At 44.2% G+C, this 19583-nt stretch overlaps 1 protein-coding gene across 1 annotated transcript in view; it reads left to right on the top strand.

Moving 5' to 3' along the window:
• The window catches only part of BIRC6 (baculoviral IAP repeat containing 6), a 965314-nt gene that overhangs the window by 586631 nt on the left and 359100 nt on the right, over nt 1–19583 (top strand). Inside the window, 1 exon segment of the mRNA XM_030196513.1 lies at nt 16438–16634. Coding sequence (XP_030052373.1) covers nt 16438–16634 — 197 coding nt within the window.

The following is a 19583-nucleotide window of genomic DNA, read 5'->3' as shown; positions in this document are numbered from 1 at the left end:
TCTAGCTCAGTAGTAACCAATGTGCAGCTCCATAAGTCTGTGTACCTGATTGAAAGCACCGTGCTCCCACTGTTCCATTGTGCACTGTTTGCAATATTTTCATTGTCAATGCCACTCATAGTAACATAGTAAATGTCGGCAGATAAAGACCTGTACCCTCCACCCAGTCTGCCCTACAAGGTAGGCAGAATTGAATCTGACATTCTGCAGGGGTTCCACTTCTTTGTGATTAAACACTAGTGTACTTAATCTCTCTCTCTCTCTCTCTCTCTCTCTCTCTCTCTCTCTCTCTCTCTCTCTCTGCTAATTTTGGAGCACAGACCATAATAATCTGCTCTGCACCAGCCCTACTTCCCAACTAGAGTTATGGTTGAAGCCCACTTCAGCCTTCATCCTGATCTGTTTGTCCCAGAATGTAGAAGTCTGCCTGGTGTTGGTCTTATTTCCCAACTTCTGAAGCTGTTTTCAAAGCTCAACTATGAGGTTATTCGGTTTTGCTTTAATTGAATTATATCCTTTTCTATATTGTGATCTTCTTTTTAATCCCAAGCATTCTTGAATTTCATCATATTTTTGTCTTCACAACTTGCCTTCGGAGGGCATTCCAGACATCCACCAACCTTTCTGTGAAAAAGTATTTCCTGACCAACCTTTCTGTGAAAAAGTATTTCCTGTCGTTGCTCCTAAATCTCCAACCCAGCAGCCCACACAATCAACAATGTTAAAATAATCTAATCCTTGTTGGATTCAAGATTGAACAACCATCTGAAAATCTTCTACTGCTGATATAAACTTCAGTCATTGCAAAAGCATCAACTTAAAGAAGACCATATTAAACTGTTAACTAAATTAATAACAAGACTTTAGAGGGAAAAATATTAAACACACTGGATGATCTGGTAAATAGTTTAGAGGCTCATTTTCAAAGCACATAGTAACCTATGTAACTTTGTAAATCTATATGATTTGAAATTGAGCACCATATTCTCTTAGGGAGAGGAAGAGTAATTGGTAGATAGTATGGACAGGCAGACTGGATAAGGCCATATGACCTTTATCTTAAGTCTTTTTTCTCTGTTTCTTTGTATATTGCTCATCTGTTTTTGTTCTTTATTGGTCGTTACCGTCTTGTGGCTCTTGGACAAACTGTGTGAAATGTATTTATTTATGCAAGTTATTATTTACTGCCTACACGTTAATAACATTTGAAGCAATTCAAAAATGAAATCACTTAAAATCTTTCGTTTCCCACCCTCTTTAATATAACTTTTAATATTTTCTGGTTAGAAATGATTTTGCTCATTTCTGATCTGTCTCTTCCTAATCCCTTATTATACTATCCGATTAAAAAAAAAAAAAAAAAAAACAACTAAATAAAAATACATGCACCTACCCCAGTATATCCACTATTCAAATACTATGGGTAAGGCCAAGTTTTTAGTGCTTTACGAAAAGACCAGTAATGGCTCAGCAGGCATAACCTAGGAGGCATTTTGTTCCACAGCATGGGTGCCACTGTTGAGAATACTATAGATCTCTGTCGAGCACAGATTGTTTTACAAGCTCATGCTCAAAATAACACCATAACAGCACCGGAAAGGAACTCCCCAATGCTCAGTTCTAATGGCATTCAAATTTTCTGTGTGCTGTTAGCACTGCGCATTAGGAAAGAAGGAGGGGGAATGTGCTCAGCACATGCACACAAGAGCTATGCAGTAAGCACAGCTCTTGTACATATGCCTTGTTGGACAGGGTTCTGGGCTAGCGCAGTTTGGCTGTGGCTGATGAAGCCCTTCAGCTTGCTTGCAGGAACTGCCAGGCAGCTGCATCAACTCGCAGCGGGGCGACCCCTTGCTGCATCGGCCTGAAAGTTTGCAACAATGTGCTGGCTCAAGGACAGGAGGAGGAGGGATGGAGATGGGCTGGCAGAAACCACGCTCGGGCACAGAGATGCCCTGTTACTGTTGAGCCCCGAAGCCCGGCTGTCGGACTCCCAGCAAGAGTAGGAAAGTCAACAAGGACAGTGGTTTTATGTAGCTGAACTGATGCGGGAGTGCTGAATAGCTGGATGAAAAGGCCAGGCCTCCCCCTTCTGCAGTTGCTGTCCTCTCTGTTATCAGAAATCCAGGTTCCCGCAAGTGAGTGGTCTGGGGAAATAGAACCTCCATTGAAGAAATTTGCAAGACAGCTGTGGTCTTCTATCCACACCTTCACTGCTCATTACTGTCTGGAGCATCATTCTAGGTCGGATAGCCAATTTGAACAAGCAGTCCTACAGAATACTTGAAAGCCAACTCTGCTCTCCATCCCTTTTTTTCCACCATGTTCACTAACAATGAATTTGCAGAATTAATTTGTTGTGAACTTGGTAGCTAGTGAGTCCCTTATATGAGACTATTATGCCTGCTTATCCTTAGATAAAGCTAAGTTACTTACCTGTATCAGGTGTTCTTTGAGGACAGCAGGCATATATTCTCACATCCCTCCCGCCTCCCCTTGGGCATGCTCTCGAGCATTAGGCAGGAAGGCACCAGTGCATGTGCAGTGGGAGCACTACCTCTATTTAAAGGGTCTGTGGATGACATCCCTCATATGTGAGGAACATATGGCTGCTGTCCTTGGAGAACACCTGCAACAGGTAAGTGTTCTGACCTGGTTTTACAGCCTGCCTCACTGACACAGACTACTTAGTAATTACTGTGGATTCTTTTGGATTCATATTAGATAAATGAGACTTTTATTATAGGTTCCAAAATACACAATGATTAAGATATATACAATAATTAAGCCATATAACTGAAAAGAAACAATACCTATAAACAGTCATTACATCACTGGTCCCTACATCCAAGCAATGGTAGGAGTTTCTAGACCAGGAAAAGCAATAATACATTATAATATAAACAATACCTATCATTACATCACTGGTCCTTACATCATCCAGGCTTTTTACATCATTTGAGAGAAGCCCCTTTTTCAGCGAAGCCGGAGTCTCATGACTAGGAGTCTGGTTCTATGCAATGCGTCCATCCATGCTTCTGGTTTCATTGTAAGAGGCCCCCCCTTTTTTATTAGGCTCATGTTCAGAGCTAAGGAAAATTACAGAATGCTTGAGAATTTCTCTGTTTTGGTAAACAAGCCATACTGTGGGAAGGTGGTCACGTATTTCTCAGTCCAGGTGGCCAGTCTGAACTCGAAACAGGCTCCACCTCTCCCTTTACATACCAAATTAATTAGACCTGTGTCTACATTCTTCTACATTCCAACTTATTTTCACACAAAGTTAAACAATCATTTTAATGAGCGAGTGCAATGTCGGTCAAGGCAGAGTTGAAAAACAATCTTCAAAATTCACTTCTATTACAGTAAGTAATTTAGCTTTTACTTTTGTCCACTGCCCTTCCACTTCCCTGATGATCTCATCTAGCTTAACTCCTAGTTGTGAAATTACCCCATCTCAACAAAATAGATTTATTTTTTGGAGTCTAGAACATTCAGTTTGAATAAACTCTCTCCATAATGTGTCTTTTGAACCACACCATCCAGTGAATAGCTGGATGAGAAGGCCAGGCGCCACCCTCTTCTGCAGTTGCTCTCCTCTCTGTTATTAGAAATCTAGGCTCCCGCAAGTGAGTGGTCTGGGGAAATAGAACCTCTTCCATGTACCTGCCCCTTTTCCTCCCCCCTCCCTCCCCCCCCCCCAAAAAAAAGCTGAGGCCCAAGTCCTCAGCCAATGAGTGGCCACCACGGAGCTTCTGTTCTGTGCCCTTCTTCAGAAGCCCTATTGCCAGCTCCGAGCTTGTATAGGGTTTAAAGTGGTAGCAGTACCCTTGTGAGGCGCGCTGTTTTTTTTTTTAATCTCATATGCTTGTTTTTCATATTTTTTGCATGACATTTGAGTTGTTCCTGCCCGCACTTTTTGTGCTTTGTGTGCTGGTAAATGTGGGCACTAGTCTGGCGCTAATGGCCTTTAGCACCCACGTTTACCACTGAGCATCTGGGCCTTAAACCATAGCATACTAATTTCTGGGCCAGATATCTAGGGATTTTGTTGTGAATAGTTGTAAATATTATGCACAGTATTTTGAGTTGTGGTCAGGCTTGTACGGTTAGCCAGTGAAAGAAATCCAATAGTAGACATGCTGAATCCCCAGCATGATGCTGAAAAGATAAATTTAGCAGTCACACTCTGGGCTATCTGCAGGTGGCATAGTAGGCATCTGGCCATCCTTTATACAGAGCATTAAATAATCCACAATAGAAAGGACTGATAGGTGCACTACTAGCCTAAATAGGTCCATAGCTAGGGCTTTAACTGGTTGAGTTGTTTTAGTTTATAATACACAGACCTGACTCTGCAAGCTATTTGTGTCTCACCCAGAAAGGCCTGATTACCTCCATCCCAAATCCCTTACCTCCAAGGATACCATACAGGCACCCTAGTAAAGAAAGAGAGTGTGATGATGGAACTAAGGAAGGGGGCCTTCCTACCAATAAAATTTCAGCCTTAGGTTTATTTGGGATCAGACCATTCTTAGCTAACCAGTGTTCAATGGCCTGTAAAATGAGATTCAGTTGCTAAATAATCACTTCAACTCCTCCTTCACCGGGGAAAAATAATTGTACATCATCTGCCTAGATAAAGCCCACCACACCCATTTATTAATCAGGAAGCCTAATGGACGTAAAAAGATATTAAACAGCCTGGTTGGCATGAACCCCAGGGAACCCCCATGACAGTGAGACAAAAGCACTACAGAAATCATTCACTACCGCTTCAGTATGTCTGTCGTGTAAAAAATGGAACTGATCCACTCCAAGGCTGAACTAGTTATTCCTGTTCCCCTACAATGTAACAGCAAAAGGGAAGCATTCAGGATTCAAAAGCATAAGCTAGATCTATTAAAATTATCACTCCTTATCGCCCCTAATTTACACAGTGGTAGGTCTCATCCTATAAGGTCACAAGTCCCATCTCTGTGCTATATTTCCATCTAAACTCTGACTGTATATCACCTAGGGGCCCTGTTCCATTGACAAATCCTGTGGTTCTAGGACCATCACCCATTCCAGGACCTTGGTAAAAAAGAAAATGATAAATTCATCAGTAGGTTATAATTTTTACACTCTGTTACATTTGAACTGTCTGTCATCTTTAGTAGAAGAGTAATAATGACATGATTTAGTTGAGTTGGGACATTCTCTTCCTGAATTGATCTGTATACAATCTGTATAAGAAATCTAAGTTCCTCTTCCAGTAGTGCCTTCCATAAACAGGCATGGCACAGGTCCAACAGATAGTATGAAGGTCTAATCTTATATATCATTATATTACATTATATTCATTATTATATCCCGCAAATGCCTAATCGGGTTTTTTTGGATTACTTACCAAAAGGTCCAGCAATATCTGGAGAATAACAGACATGACCAAATGTTATATAAAATATCAATTGCTTCAATTGTGTCAGAAGGGGCAGAAAAATTACTTAAAAGTGCTGAAGGAGGAACATCCAGATCTTGGACCCATGATGCTTAGTGTTTAGTTAGTGAAGCCATGTGGCAAGCTTGAGCCAGAGGTCGGTCTCTTATATGTAAAAGAAACATGGGTACAGTTGAATGGCTCGAAGTTAATGACGGGTGTCATTAAGAGGAAGAGGCAGAAACCCAACGTGATGACATCATAAGGCCAGTTTCCCAAGGAGAAGCTAAGCTAATAAACTGGTGTCCAGATTTGGAAATTCAGGTGAACAGAACAGAGATTGGTCATCCAGTCATTATGTCTTATAGAACAGAGCTTATCTGTGAGGTAGGAAATATGTAATGAGGAAGCTGAAGGCAGTGTTACCAGACAGTCAGCTCCTCCTTCACTTCAGTATATCTCTATCTCCAGCAGGTAGTAGACGGTGTCTCTGCACCTCCTGGATTTGTCTCTTGTGCCTGCTCCTGGGCCTTTTGGCCAGTTGAGCTTAGGAGGTGTTTGGGCTCTGTGCCAACTTTAGGGGCATACCTGGTGGCCTGGGTCCCTGCCTTACCCCATGGTCCCTTTCCTCCTAGAGTTTGGGCCGTATCCTTCCTTGCTAAAACAAAAAATCCTCTAGTCCACAATAGACCTTGTGTTTGCAGTTGTTATCAGCTGTTAAAAAAAAAAAGAACCATTTGGGACACAGACTCTGTAGCTGCAACAGGGCAGCAGGTTGCTAAGAGGAGCATTGGGGGCGTCTCTGGAGTCGCTGTGTGTGTGTGCAGTCTGCTGAGCCAGTTTGGTGGCAGGCTTGCCTGGGAGGTCCCGGTGTCAGCGGGAAGTCTGGCTACGCATCTCCTGTGAGTGCATTTTTTTTTCTGCCATTGGGCACAGGCAGGCACCAGGGACTTCTTTCTCCTGAGCAGGATTCCCGCTCTGAGGCGTCGGGTGTGCGTGCCATTTTCTTTTGGTGCCTCGTGATGCAGTTCCCATTTTCTGGCTGTTAGCTGCGTTGGCGGCTTCACCTCTGCTATGGGGACCCCTTCAAGCTGTGTACTGACCTCTCCTGATTCAGGGAATTTGTTTTGTGCCCAGATTTTGTTCTCCTTTTACTCCACGTCCAGTGGTTGAAGTGGCTTTTGCCCCTCAGCATTTATCTGTAGTCTTCTGTGTTTCTTCGGGTACAGTAATGGCTTTGCTACCCTCTGTGGTAGATCCGATGTTCCAGGAGAAGCGGCTGGGTCCATGTTGGGACCCCTCTCTGGTTCCCCCTCGATAGCTTCAGGCTCGGGAGAGTTTTTACGCCCATCTCAGGCGGATGGGTTCTAGATGGCAAGGTTTTCCAGAAGGCATCTGATGTGCCTTGTTTTTTGGGACACATGTCAGCCAATCTGGGGACTTCTGTCCTTTCAACCCGAGTTCATTCTGCTGCTCCATGTGCCTATATGTTGCAGAAGTCTGGTAGGGGAACTGACAGTTCCTTTTTAGTTCAGCTTTTGGAGATTTCTGGCTTGTTCCCTCTATCAGTCTCCATCATTAGGTTGAATAGGATGGGTGAGAGTGGTGACCCTTGTGGGACTCCACATTCCGCTGTCCAGGGGAGAGAAATTTCTGAGATTGCCTTGACTTGGTATGTTCTGGTGGTAAGGAAACCTTTAATCCAGGAGAGTATTTTTCCTCCTATTCCAACCTTGTCAAGTATTCTTAGTAGAATATGATGGTCCACCATGTTGAAGGCGCGTGACATGTCAAATTGGAGTAATAGTAATTACCTTCTGCTATTTCATGTTTGAATTTAGACAGCAATGTGATTAGGACTGTTTCAGTACTGTGGTTGGTTCTGAATCCTGATTGAGATTTGTGGAGTATTGCAAAGTGATTGAGGTATTCTGTTAGTTTGGCAACTAGGCCTTCCATGATATTGGTTGTTAGGGGTATAGCTGTGACTGGTCTGTAGTTTGAGATGTCTTTGTTTATGTTCTTGGAGTCCTTTGGAATGGGAGTGAGAAGGATGTTTGCTTTGTGGGCTGTGCTGGAAATGTTCTTCCAAAGATACCAATCAGATTGCAATACTCCTTATATACCATCCGTCAGGAACCTGGACCAAAGCTGAACCTATGATCATTTCATCCACCATGTCCCAATTTTCTAAAGTAGGTGTCCTGGTAGATTTAAACTGAAGCTGACACCAATGCTCACAACTTTAAATCATTCTTGAAAATGAGCAGACTTACCATGTTTAATCAGGGTGAAACTCATGAATAAGGCTATTCCTTAGACTTCCTTACTTCCTATACCACTAGCTTGATTGGCTTTGAGTGGAAGCCTATACCTACTACTACTACTATTTAGCATTTCTATAGCACTATAAGGCGTACGCAGCGCTGCACAAACATAGAAGAAAGACAGTCCCTGCTCAAAGAGCTTACAATCTAATAGACAAAAAATAAATAAAGTAAGCAAATCAAATCAATTAATGTGAACGGGAAGGAAGAGAGGAGGTGAGTGGTTACGAGTCAAAAGCAATGTTAAAGAGGTGGGCTTTCAGTCTAGATTTAAAGGTGGCCAAGGATGGGGCAAGACGTAGGGGCTCAGGAAGTTTATTCCAGGCGTAGGGTGCAGCGAGACAGAAGGCGCAAAGTCTGGAGTTGGCAGTAGTGGAGAAGGGAACAGATAAGAAGGATTTATCCATGGAGCGGAGTGCACGGGAAGGGGTGTAGGGAAGGACGAGTGTGGAGAGATACTGGGGAGCAGCAGAGTGAGTACATTTATAGGTTAGTAGAAGAAGTTTGAACAGGATGCGAAAATGGATAGGGAGCCAGTGAAGGGTCTTGAGGAGAGGGGTAATATGAGTAAAGCGACCCTGGCGGAAGATGAGACGGGCAGCAGAGTTTTGAACCGACTGGAGGGGGGAGAGGTGACTAAGTGGGAGGCCAGCAAGAAGCAGATTGCAGTAGTCTAAACGAGAAGTGACAAGGGTGTGGATGAGGGTTTTGGTAGAGTGCTCGGAAAGAAAGGGGCGGATTTTACAGATGTTGTAAAGAAAGAAACGACAGGTCTTGGCAGTCTGCTGGATATGAGCAGAGAAGGAGAGAGAAGAGTCAAAGATGACCCCAAGGTTTCGAGCTGAGGAGACAGGGAGAATGAGAGAGCCATCAACAGAAATATAAGTACATAAGTACATAAGTAGTGCCATACTGGGAAAGACCAAAGGTCCATCTAGCCCAGCATCCTGTCACCGACAGTGGCCAATCCAGGTCAAGGGCACCTGGCACGCTCCCCAAACGTAAAAACATTCCAGACTAGTTATACCTAAAAATGAGGAATTTTTCCAGTCCATTTAATAGCGGTCTATGGACTTGTCCTTTAGGAATCTATCTAACCCCTTTTTAAACTCCGTCAAGCTAACCGCCCGTACCACGTTCTCCGGCAATGAATTCCAGAGTCTAATTACACGTTGGGTGAAGAAAAATTTTCTCCGATTCGTTTTAAATTTACCACACTGTAGCTTCAACTCATGCCCTCTAGTCCTAGTATTTTTGGATAGCGTGAACAGTCGCTTCACATCCACCCGATCCATTCCACTCATTATTTTATACACTTCTATCATATCTCCCCTCAGCCGTCTCTTCTCCAAGCTGAAAATGGGGGGAGCGGGGAGGTGGGTTTGGGGGGGAAAATGAGCTCGGTTTTGGTCATATTTAATTTCAGGTAGCGTTGAGACATCCAGACAGCAATGTCAGACAAGCACGCTGAAACTTTGGTTTGGATGCAAGGTGAGATATCAGGGGTAGAAAGGTAGATTTGGGAGTCATCAGCATAGAGATGGTAGGAAAAGCCATGGGATGAGATTAATGAACCAAGGGAAGAAGTGTAGATAGAAAAGAGGAGGGGACCAAGAACAGAACCCTGAGGTACGCCGACAGGCAGAGGGCTAGAAGTAGAAGAGGATCCACCAGAGTGAACACTAAAGGTGCGGAGGGAGAGGTAGGAAGAGAACCAGGAAAGGACAGAGCCCTGGAATCCAAGTGAGGACAGGGTATCTAGAAGTATGCTGTGATTGACAGTGTCAAAAGCAGCGGAAAGATCAAGAAGAATGAGGATGGAATATTGACCTCTGGATTTAGCCAGTAATAGGTCATTGGAGACTTTAGTAAGCGCAGTTTCAGTTGAGTGGAGAGGGCGAAAACCAGATTGTAGTGGGTCAAGAATAGCATGTGAGGAGAGAAAATCAAGGCAGCGGCGGTGAACAGCACGCTCAAGTAATTTGGAGAGAAAAGGAAGGAGGGAGATGGGTCGGTAATTAGAGGGACAAGTAGGGTCGAGTGAAGGCTTCTTAAGGAGAGGTGTGACCACAGCATGTTTAAAGGCAGCATGGTCTAATCACTTCAAATTTCACGTTACTATTAATATACACATGTCGAGCCTGTCCAAGCATCACCTTTTAAGCAGATATCCTCTTGAGGGAAAATTTCAACTTGACTCCCTTATCCCCAAAATCCCTACACAAGAATCACTAAAATTTTTCTGGGACACTAAAGTTAAATCGGTGCTGGACAAAATTGCTCCTGATACTGCCCAAAAAGTCAAGGCAGTTTGAAAATTTCCTAGATTCTCAGAAGAGCTATCTCAGCTGAAACTGAACTGTCGTCACCTAGAAAAGCAATGGAGAAAAAGCAAGGCCACTGCTGACAAATCAGGGGTGTAGCTACCCAGCTCACGCCCACCCAGTTTTCCCTACTCCTCCAACCAATCAGTGTACAGCCAACAGGAAAAAGAGCAGCTCACTGAGAATGCTCAATTGCCCCCCCCCCCCCTAAACGAACTGCAGCAGCATCCATCTTTCGCTTCTTCCAGCATCGCAGCACCCGGTATTGCTCCCCCCCCCCCTCCGCCCCTGAATTCTCCAGTCCCTTCGTCAGCCGGTCTCGTCCCTCTTTCTTGCTTTCCTTCCAGCACCCCCACCCACCGCCAGCACTGGAGTCTTCTTTCTCTCCTTCCACCCCTGTGGCGCTCGGTATGCCCCCCACCCTCGGTCTTCCAATCCCTCGAGTCGGCAGCAGCTTCAGCGAGAAAGCAGTACACACACTGCTTTAGACCTGCCCCCGGAAGCCTTTCTCCTTCAACGTCCTGTTCCCGTGTAGGAGGGAAACTGTAGGGGAGAGAGAGGCTTCCGGGGTAGGTCTAAAGCAGTGTGTGTACTGCTTTCTCGCTGAAGCTGCTGCCGACTCGAGGGATTGGAAGACCGGGGGGGGGCGATACGGGGTGCCATGGCTATGGAAGGAGAGAAAGAAGACTCCAGTGCTTGCGGTGGGCGGGCGGGGGTGCTGGAAGGAAAGCAAGAAAGAGACAGGGACGAGACCGGCTGACGAAGGGTAAAAAAAAAAAAAAGAGACCACGGGGGGGGGGGGGGGGGAGAGTAAAAGAGAGAGATAGAGAAGGAGCACAAGATGGATGGGACTAGAGGGTGTGGATGGGTGGAGGGAGGGAAAAGGAGCAGAAGTTGGATGGGACTAGAGGGGGCGGGAGGGAACAGAAGATGGATGCAACTAGGGGTGTGGAAGAAGGGGAACAGAGAAGAAGATGAGTGGGACTTGGGGGAGGGAGAGGGAGCAGAAGATGAATGGGACTAGGGGGTGTGGGGGTGAGAGAGAAGGAGCAGATGGATGAGACTAGAGGGTGTGGGTGGAGGGAGGGAGAAGGAGCAGAAGATGGCTGTGACTAGGGGTGGGGAACAAAGCAGAAGATGAGTGGGACTTGGTGATTGAATGGGAAAGAATGACGACAAGAGGAGAGACAAGAAATGGAAAAGCCAACCTGGAAAAGAATTTAGAAGACTGACAAATGGAAAGTGGAAGAGAGTGGGATCAGTTCACCCAGAAAAATAAAGTGCTCAGACAACAAAGGTAGAAAAGAAAAAAAATTATTTTTATTTAATATTTTTTTAAAGATTGAGGTGTGCCTGCTTTGTGAAATGTACCTTTTTAAAAAAACTTAAAATTTTTTTTTAAGTTTTGTTTTTTGCAGAGTACAAGAGAAAAAAACATTTATGTTTCTCTCTTACCCGTATTGCCCTGCTTGTAGAGACTGGCTTTCTTGGGTGGAGGGAAGGGGGGGGGGGGGGGGCTCAATTTCAGTTTTTGTCTGAATGTTTTTGTTTTTTTTTTGTGAGTGTAATGTTGGTGGTGGGCTTCTGGGTGGGGATGGGCTCTTCACTGCCTAGGGGAAAAAATGTATATTTAATCTTTTTTCCCTAGACATTGAAGAGCCCACCCCCACCCAGAAACCCACCAATAATGTTGGGGTAGGCTCATTGCACAGGTTAAAAAAACAAACCAACCTTTTTAAAAAAATTTATGTTGGTGGGTTTTGGGGTGGGGATGGTCTCTGCAGTGCCCAGGTTTAAAATTAAAAAAAAAACCTTTATAGTTAATGTAGGCAGGTTCCTGGATGGGGGTGACCTCTGCAGTGGCCAGGACATTAAAAAAACAAAAGGTTTTATATTTAATGCTGGTGTGCTTCAGGGTTGGGGGGGTGCCAGACTATGGGGGATGGGTAGGGGATAGGACAGGACTGACGCTAGACTACAAGATGGGGGTGGGGGTTAGGGTGTGGCTGATGCATAGCAATGGGATAGATGATGGGGTGGGGCTGATGCATAGCAATGGGATGGATGATGGGGAAGGGAAGGGCTGATGCTGGGCTATGGGTGGGAGTAGAGTAGAGAAGGGCTGATGCCGGGCTATGGAGCTGGATGGAGGGGTAGAGAAGCAAAGTTTGAAGGATAATATCATTGCTGTAATTATACTGTAGGATCCTGTCATGTGTGTTGAGATGTTTGCCATTATAGTAGACTTACGCCTGGTCAAGTTTAAGATGTGGGATAATGTAACCATATTTAAAAATATTGTTTTTAAATTATGTTGCTTCAGGGCAGATGTTGGGAATACTACTTATTAATCCATCATCAAGTGCATTCTAATGTATTATTTTGTAGCAAGAAACACTACTCATACCTGTATACACAGTGCCCACCCATATTAGCTGTTGGCCCACCCAAAATGTTAGGTCTGGCTATGCCACTGTGACAAATCCAACTGGAAACTAGCCTTTCATCATTATAAATGGAAGATACCTGATTCCAATCGAAAATACTGCAGTACCTTAGTGGGCCAAGATATCTTCAACAACAAAAAATTATTCACTCTAGTCAGAATTCTAATCGCCACTAACGCTGTCAACAATATGCATCAAGCATGCCCCTCTGCTCAAGAACTAGCTGACTACTTCGTGAACAACATCAAATCAGAGCTGACATAGCTAAAAGTAATCCAGCAGGGAAAATTAAAAACAATGGAAAAGTCTGATTCAGGAGCAGGCTCAGGGAATTAGAACAGATCAGGTATGGGATGTTTTTCAACCACTATCAACTGAAGATGTAAAATTACTGTAGTAGCTGAAGATGAGTTATATTCAACTACACTGAAAATCCAAACACAACCTCACACTGGCTGTGTAAAAAAATCCTGTGAGACACTACACACTGTATACCTTCTGGTCAGTCTTACAGATGGAGAAAAAAGCTTCAGTTTCGCCAACCAGCCCGCCCAACGTATCTGGCTATAAGGCTTAAGTACGGCGTGTCATCATCTAGCTTCAAAAAAAACTCCAACTGATTGACCACTTCCTAACTGGCATTTGTGTGTGTCTTTACCACCTTCTCTCAAACAGTTTCTTGTGCACTCCTAATTCCAAATTCCCACAAGTGCTTATGGTGCTTATATGAGATATAGCCAGGGACCCCGCAAAGAATCACTTAGCAGTGTTCCTTGGGGCTATTTGCTAGCAGTGTTTCTTGGAAGCAGCAGAGCGAAGACAGGCTTTGAGTTGTGGATACGAGATAGAAGTATAACCCCTGACGCAGCATTCGCGAAACGGGGGCTCCCTGTCGGGTTGAAAAGCGGAGACCACCGAAATGAGCGGAATACGACAGCAGTTGGAAAAAGCTAAGTGACCCATCCGATCATGTTTCAATGCCGTTAAATTGGACATCAAATATAAGTAGTCTATTTTTTGCTGCACTTGTTCCTTGTTAGGGGGCTCTAGATTTCGCCAGGCAGCCGCCACACAAAGGGCCAGTGATTGTGGTGGCTCTGGATTCGTCCAGGAGGCCATGGTATGCGGATGTAATCAGGCTGAAGATCAACACTCCCCTGTGCCTGCTATCCCAGAAAGGACTTTTGGTGCAGGGACCTGTGTAAATGGAGGATTCCTTCCCCTTTGGTCTTAACGGGATGGCTGTTGAGAGGGTGAGATTAAGGAGAAGAGGTGATCACTACACGTCTCCAAACGTGGAAGAGGTCCACCTCTGGGACGTGTGTGAGGGTTTGGAGAACTTTTAATTTGTGATGTGATTCCAGGGGTATTGCGCCTTTTACGGCCCCACTGACTACATCCTTTTTTTTTTTTTTTGCAGTACAGCGTCAAGAAGGGTTCGTCTTTGAGCTTGCTGAAGGTAGCAGTGTTAGCATGTCTTAGAGGGCATGTGCAACACTTTTTATTAGTAGCACATCCGGATGTGGTTTGCTTCCTTGAGAAGTTAATCGCTTGTATTCCCCCCCTCCCCCCCAAGAGGACAGTTTGTCCTGCTCAGAATCTTAATGTTCTGTGTACCTTTCAAAGGCCTCCATTCAAGCCTCTAGATGAGCTCTCCCTGAAGGATTTCACTCCGAAAACAGTCTTTCTGGTAGCAATTACTTCTGCTAGACAGGTGGAGTTGCAGGTGTGGTTGTGCCAGGACCCCTTCCTACATTTTCCTGAGGCTGAGGTCACAATTCCTTCCTTCCTACCAAAAGTAGCCTCTAGTTTTCCATTTGAATCAGCCTTTCTCTTCCCTCCTTTCGCAGGGAAGATTATCTGGAGGAGTTTAGTTCCTTTGGTGTCTGGATGTATGTAGAATTCTAATGAGATATCTGGAGGTCACGGATGATTTCAGGAGATCAGATTTCCTCAACATACCTGTTGGCATGCAAGGCCCCCTCTCCCACACTCAGTCTGAAGGCGCATTCCACAAGAGCACAGGCAATTTCTTTTGTGGCGTCGCGATCCATTTCTATTGATGAAATTTGCAGGTCAGTGACCTGGTTCTCTGTTCACGCCTTTTCAAAGCATTACAAACTGAACGTTTTGGCTCAAGCTGATTTAGTGTATGGGGCCTCAGTCCTTTCTGCTGGGATTGCCATGTCCTGCCCCACTGAAGGACTGTTTTGTTACATCCCACAAGTCTCTGGATTGATCTGTGGGATGAAATGGAAGGAAAAATTAACTCTTAACTAATAATTTTCTTTCCATTAGTCCCAGCAGATCAATCCAGAATCCCTCCCTCCTTCTGAGGTTCATATTTTCTGCCTGAGTGTTTCTTCATTTTTCTTCCTTTTGATTTTTTGTGTTTTTGCTTTGTTTGCAGACACACTTCAGAGCTATGAAAAAAAGTTTATTGGTCCTCATTGCTGTTTGTTTCCTTGCAGAATTCTCAGAGTTTATTTGACTAAGTAATCCTTTTTAGGGGCAGGAGAGTTCTTTGTTTACTATCTGTCTATACTTCTTTGTTATTTGAAAATACTGAGGACCCCATGCTCAAAACTCCAGAGCTGTACTGAATAGTGCCAGAGAGAAATAGCACCAGAACAGTGCAACAGAACAACGCCCTAATGGTCACCGCTAATGGGATGCAAATATAGGTGCACTCTTAGCGCTGAGCATTAGGAAGTTGTTTGGAAGTTAGGGGGAGGATGGTGCCTGGTACATGTTCTCAAGAGTTATGCGTTCAATGCATGCTCAGAACATCAGAGAGGGGAGGAGGGAAGAAGGAGGAAGAGATGCTGGTTGCCCAGCTCCAGACTTGTAAGGCAGCACCGAGGCATGGAGACGGATCAGACTTTTCAGAAGTAAAATCATTTTTGTTTGTGTTAAAGTTCAGGCACTTTGATCTTTCATACAAGGAGGTTTCAGGCTTCCCACTGTTCTCTTCTTTTCATTGGCTGCTTCCTCATGCATCATTCTTCCAGTCCCAAATTATCTGTGAACGTTTGAAAGCAGTGCTCCGAGCTGGCGTTAGGTTTTCTGCGGTAAGAGCACCCTTCTTCAGGGCACTGTTCTCTGAACATCTCAGGGAATAGAAAATGACCTCATTTTAATGTTATTTACGCTATCGTTTGGCATGCTTGTTGTTCCCCTGCTTGTTGTAGCCTTCTGTGCATTCTACGATAACATGTGGGCGCTAGTCCAGTGCTAATGGCCTCTATCACCTGTATTTGCTTCTGAACATTGGGTCTGAAAGCGAGGCTGCTATATAGGGTAACATAGTAAAATAGTAAATGACTGCAGATAAAGACCTATATGGTCCATCCTGTCTGCCCAACAAGATAAACTCATTTTACATAGTATGTGATACTTTATATGTATACCTGAGTTTGATTTGTCGTTGTCATTCTCAGTGCACAGACCATAGAAGTCTGCCCAGCACTGGTTTTGCTTCTCAATTACTGATGTTGCCATCCAATCTCCGCTAAGATTCCGTGACTCCATTTCTTCTAAACAGGATTCCTTTGTGTTTATCCCACGCATGTTTGAATTTCATTACCGTTTTCATCTCCACCACTTGGCAGAGCTCTGGCATTGTCTGTCACCACCTGCTGGTAGATGGGCATAACCCGCATTTCTCTGGATTAATCTGCCAGAAACCAATGAGTTAATTGTATCTTATTTGGACTATTAAGATGACTACCTGATGAAAATTAGAAGCTAGTGGGTCATTAGATTGGGCACTCCCTGAGCCAATCAGAAAGCCCCTTCAGATTGGCACTATACCAGATGTCTGTGGGGAGAGGGGTTCACAGTGATTGTGTGTTTTAAAAACATCAGACTAATAGTGTGTGTGGTTTTCTCTCTCTCTCTCTCTCTCTCTCTGTTAGAGCATGGGGATTTGTTGGGGACCTGTCCTGAAGATGAAGCACTCAGCCCAGGTGATGAATGTATGGATTTGGTCCTTGACGACTCTTTCCTTGAAACTTGCCCCATTCAATCCCCCTTGCAAGTGTTTGCAGGAATGGGAGGTCTGGCCCTTATTGCAGAGCGGCTTCCAATGCTTTATCCAGATGTTATTCAACAAGTAAGTTGAACTGTTCATGTGAGTGATTTAGCAACTTGAAATCATGTAGAATCAAAACAAATCTAATTCAAGTTTTATTCTATACTGTGCTTTATCAGATGTGTATTTTCTTATGCCTGGAAGTATGTTTTAAACGTATGTTGATCAAATATGTAAACTTGAAGTAGCATTTCTTAATTGTGGGATTGACTACTGCTTTGTTTAGATGATGTTCGATAAGATCTGATCTTGCTACTCCAACACTGAAAATTTGCTTTTGATTTGATTTTAAATCAACACCTCTTCCCCCCCCCGCCCCCCCCCAAAAAAAAATAAAGCAACAGGTTCATTGCTTAAACCAAAATATGAGAATGTACTCCTGGGGAAATTATACACAAAACATGCAGAATTCTGTATACTGTATCAGAATACTACTATATTTTAAACTTCAAAGCAGAAGTTTTTACTCAAAAATGAAAAATGTCAAGTTTCTGTTATAGAATTCCCCAGGAATGCGTTAATATTGCACCATAATAAACAGGGCTACTGATTTTCAGTGATTTTATTTCTGCAGGCCTTGGACTCCCAAGGGAGCTCTTGAATTGCAGCAACATAATAGTGTCCCTAGCTGTTGCTACAAATATTAGCAACTGAAAGAGGTCAGTGCTGCTTGAACTCCTTTTGGGCGCCATGGATTGCCAGATTAAAAATCTCTGAAAGCTGTGATCTTTGTCCTACCCACATTACACCTTCTCTAACCATGCCCTCTCTCTAGCACTCTCCCCTTGTAGCTTGTCTCTTCTCTAGCACTCTGTCCCAGCTTATCTCCGAACTCACACATTCCCTCATTGTGTTTCTCCTATAAAGTTCCCTCAATATATCCCTCCTCTTCACACATTCGCACATCTCACCCAGCTCGTCCTCTTTTTCTCCCTGCTTTGAGTATCCAACAGCCAGTTTTCCTGTTTCTCACTCTCCTGTCTCCCCCCCCCCCCCCCCCCCCCAGTGAAAACTGATTTTCTTTTTCTTTCATCATGCAGCTCTTTCTGAATGTGAGTCATGCAGTTCCCTAGCACGTTTCTCAATTTTGGTTAACAGTTCAAGAAGACGTAATGTTAGTCCAAAATAAGTCTTCACAGGAAAAATGTTTTCAAATCTAAATAGTTCTGCAGTAATAATTTCAGTTACAGCTTCATAGCATACAAATACAAAAGCAGAATAGGGTTGTGATCCTGCTTTGCAAAGTCTTTCGGAACATCATCTTCCCTTACATTGGGCTTTGGGTTCCCTTTGGACTTGAAATAACTCATTTTTCTTCTTTTCTCCACTGGATTCGTTTTGTATTTCTGGATAGCGCACTCGTTTGGCAGTTCTCTTTTTCTTTTCTACTCTCCACATGACTGGGTACCTCTAGGTAGCCACCTGACACTTGCTTTTCCCGAGGTCTGTGTAGAGAGTTTTCTTTTGGAACTGAGATCAATGTATTGTCTCCCCAAAAGATACAGATCCAGAGGGGAAGATTTATACCCTTAGAGTGGGGGCACTCTTCCACTACACTGTTGGATCCTTCAGGAGCAGCTGCAGACAGTGAAGTTTCAGAAGCATCACCACATGGATTTTACTGTGTGGCCCATTGCGGCCACTGCAGGAACTTAGGCTTGCTGCTTACTACTTAGTTGTCAGTCTGACACAGCTGAAAGTGGGAACATATGCTGATACCTCTTCCTTACATTTGAGAGAAATTGATTTCCCTACCTTTTTCTTTAAACCCTTTTGATTAGTATGTTCTAGGGCAGTGATCTTTAACCTTCTTCATCTTGCGGCACATTTACAAAGCACAAAAAATTGTCAAGGCACCACTGGAATTTAACCCATACCTGCCCTTTCCCGCTAAGATCCATTCCATCCTCGTAAGTAACCATCACCCCCCCCCCCCCCGTAACTTTCAGAAGTAGTTATTTCATTTAATTATGCTACTGAACTATATTAGACTGTGGCAAAGACCCATTTACAAAGTTTGTATTCTTCCCAATTGCTGTATCAGCCCAGGCAGACAGCAACTGTGCCTGCGCTGAAGGGAAGAGGTGGTATTTGGATGTCTTGGAGGACTTTGGGTAGGTAGTTGGTCACAGAGGCTCATACGCTCTCATGGAAACCCCACAGACTTGCAGGGGATTCCCAGAAACCCCATTCCCAAGCAGCAGCTCATAGTGGCACACCTGGGGAGCAGCTGTGGCACACCAATGTGCTGCGGCACCATGTTTGAAAAACACTGTTCTAGGGGTTCACTGACCAACACCCTGGACTTTACCATTGTGGTCACTACTGGAGAGGAATACCCTAGCACAGTGGTCGGCAAACTGCGGCTCGCGAGCCACATGCGGCTCTTTGGCCCCTTGAGTGTGGCTCTTCCACAAAATACCACGTGCGGGTGCGCACGGACAGTGCGATTGAAACTTTGTGGCCCATGCACAGAAGTCGGTTTTCGGCCTGGGCGAGTCTATTTTGAAGAAGTGGCGTTAGACAGGGGTGTAGGTGAAATTGCCATTCTCTCTTGGGACTCAGACCATGTGCACTCGCTGCCACCTGCACCGTTTTTGCTGCTTGTGACAATGTCTTCAAAAGTGGGAGGGGGGATAATGCTTCGAAGTCAGGCGCTTGAGATAATTTTTAACTTGCTGAAGTTCATGCAAAATGAAGCAGTGGAAGGAATATCTATTCTGTTGAAGAGTAACTAAGACTTAAAACTTTAAGTAAAGTTTATTAAGTTAATTTTAAGGAGCGTTGTGGAGTGAAAGAAGATGTAGTGTCGAGGATTGAGAAAGATATGTTGAGATGGTTTGGACATATAGAGAGGATGAACGAAAGGAGATAGACAAAACAAGTATACAAGACGAGTGTGGATGGGAGAGTTGGAAGGGGTCGACCTCAGCGAACGTACCTCAATCAGATTGAGGATGTTTTTAGCAA

Source organism: Microcaecilia unicolor, chromosome 3 (assembly GCF_901765095.1).
Source record: "Microcaecilia unicolor chromosome 3, aMicUni1.1, whole genome shotgun sequence".
Classification (NCBI taxonomy): Eukaryota; Metazoa; Chordata; class Amphibia; order Gymnophiona; family Siphonopidae; genus Microcaecilia; species Microcaecilia unicolor.
The sequence above is the reverse complement of the archived record's forward strand: the minus strand, read 5'-3'. Positions and strand labels throughout refer to the sequence as shown.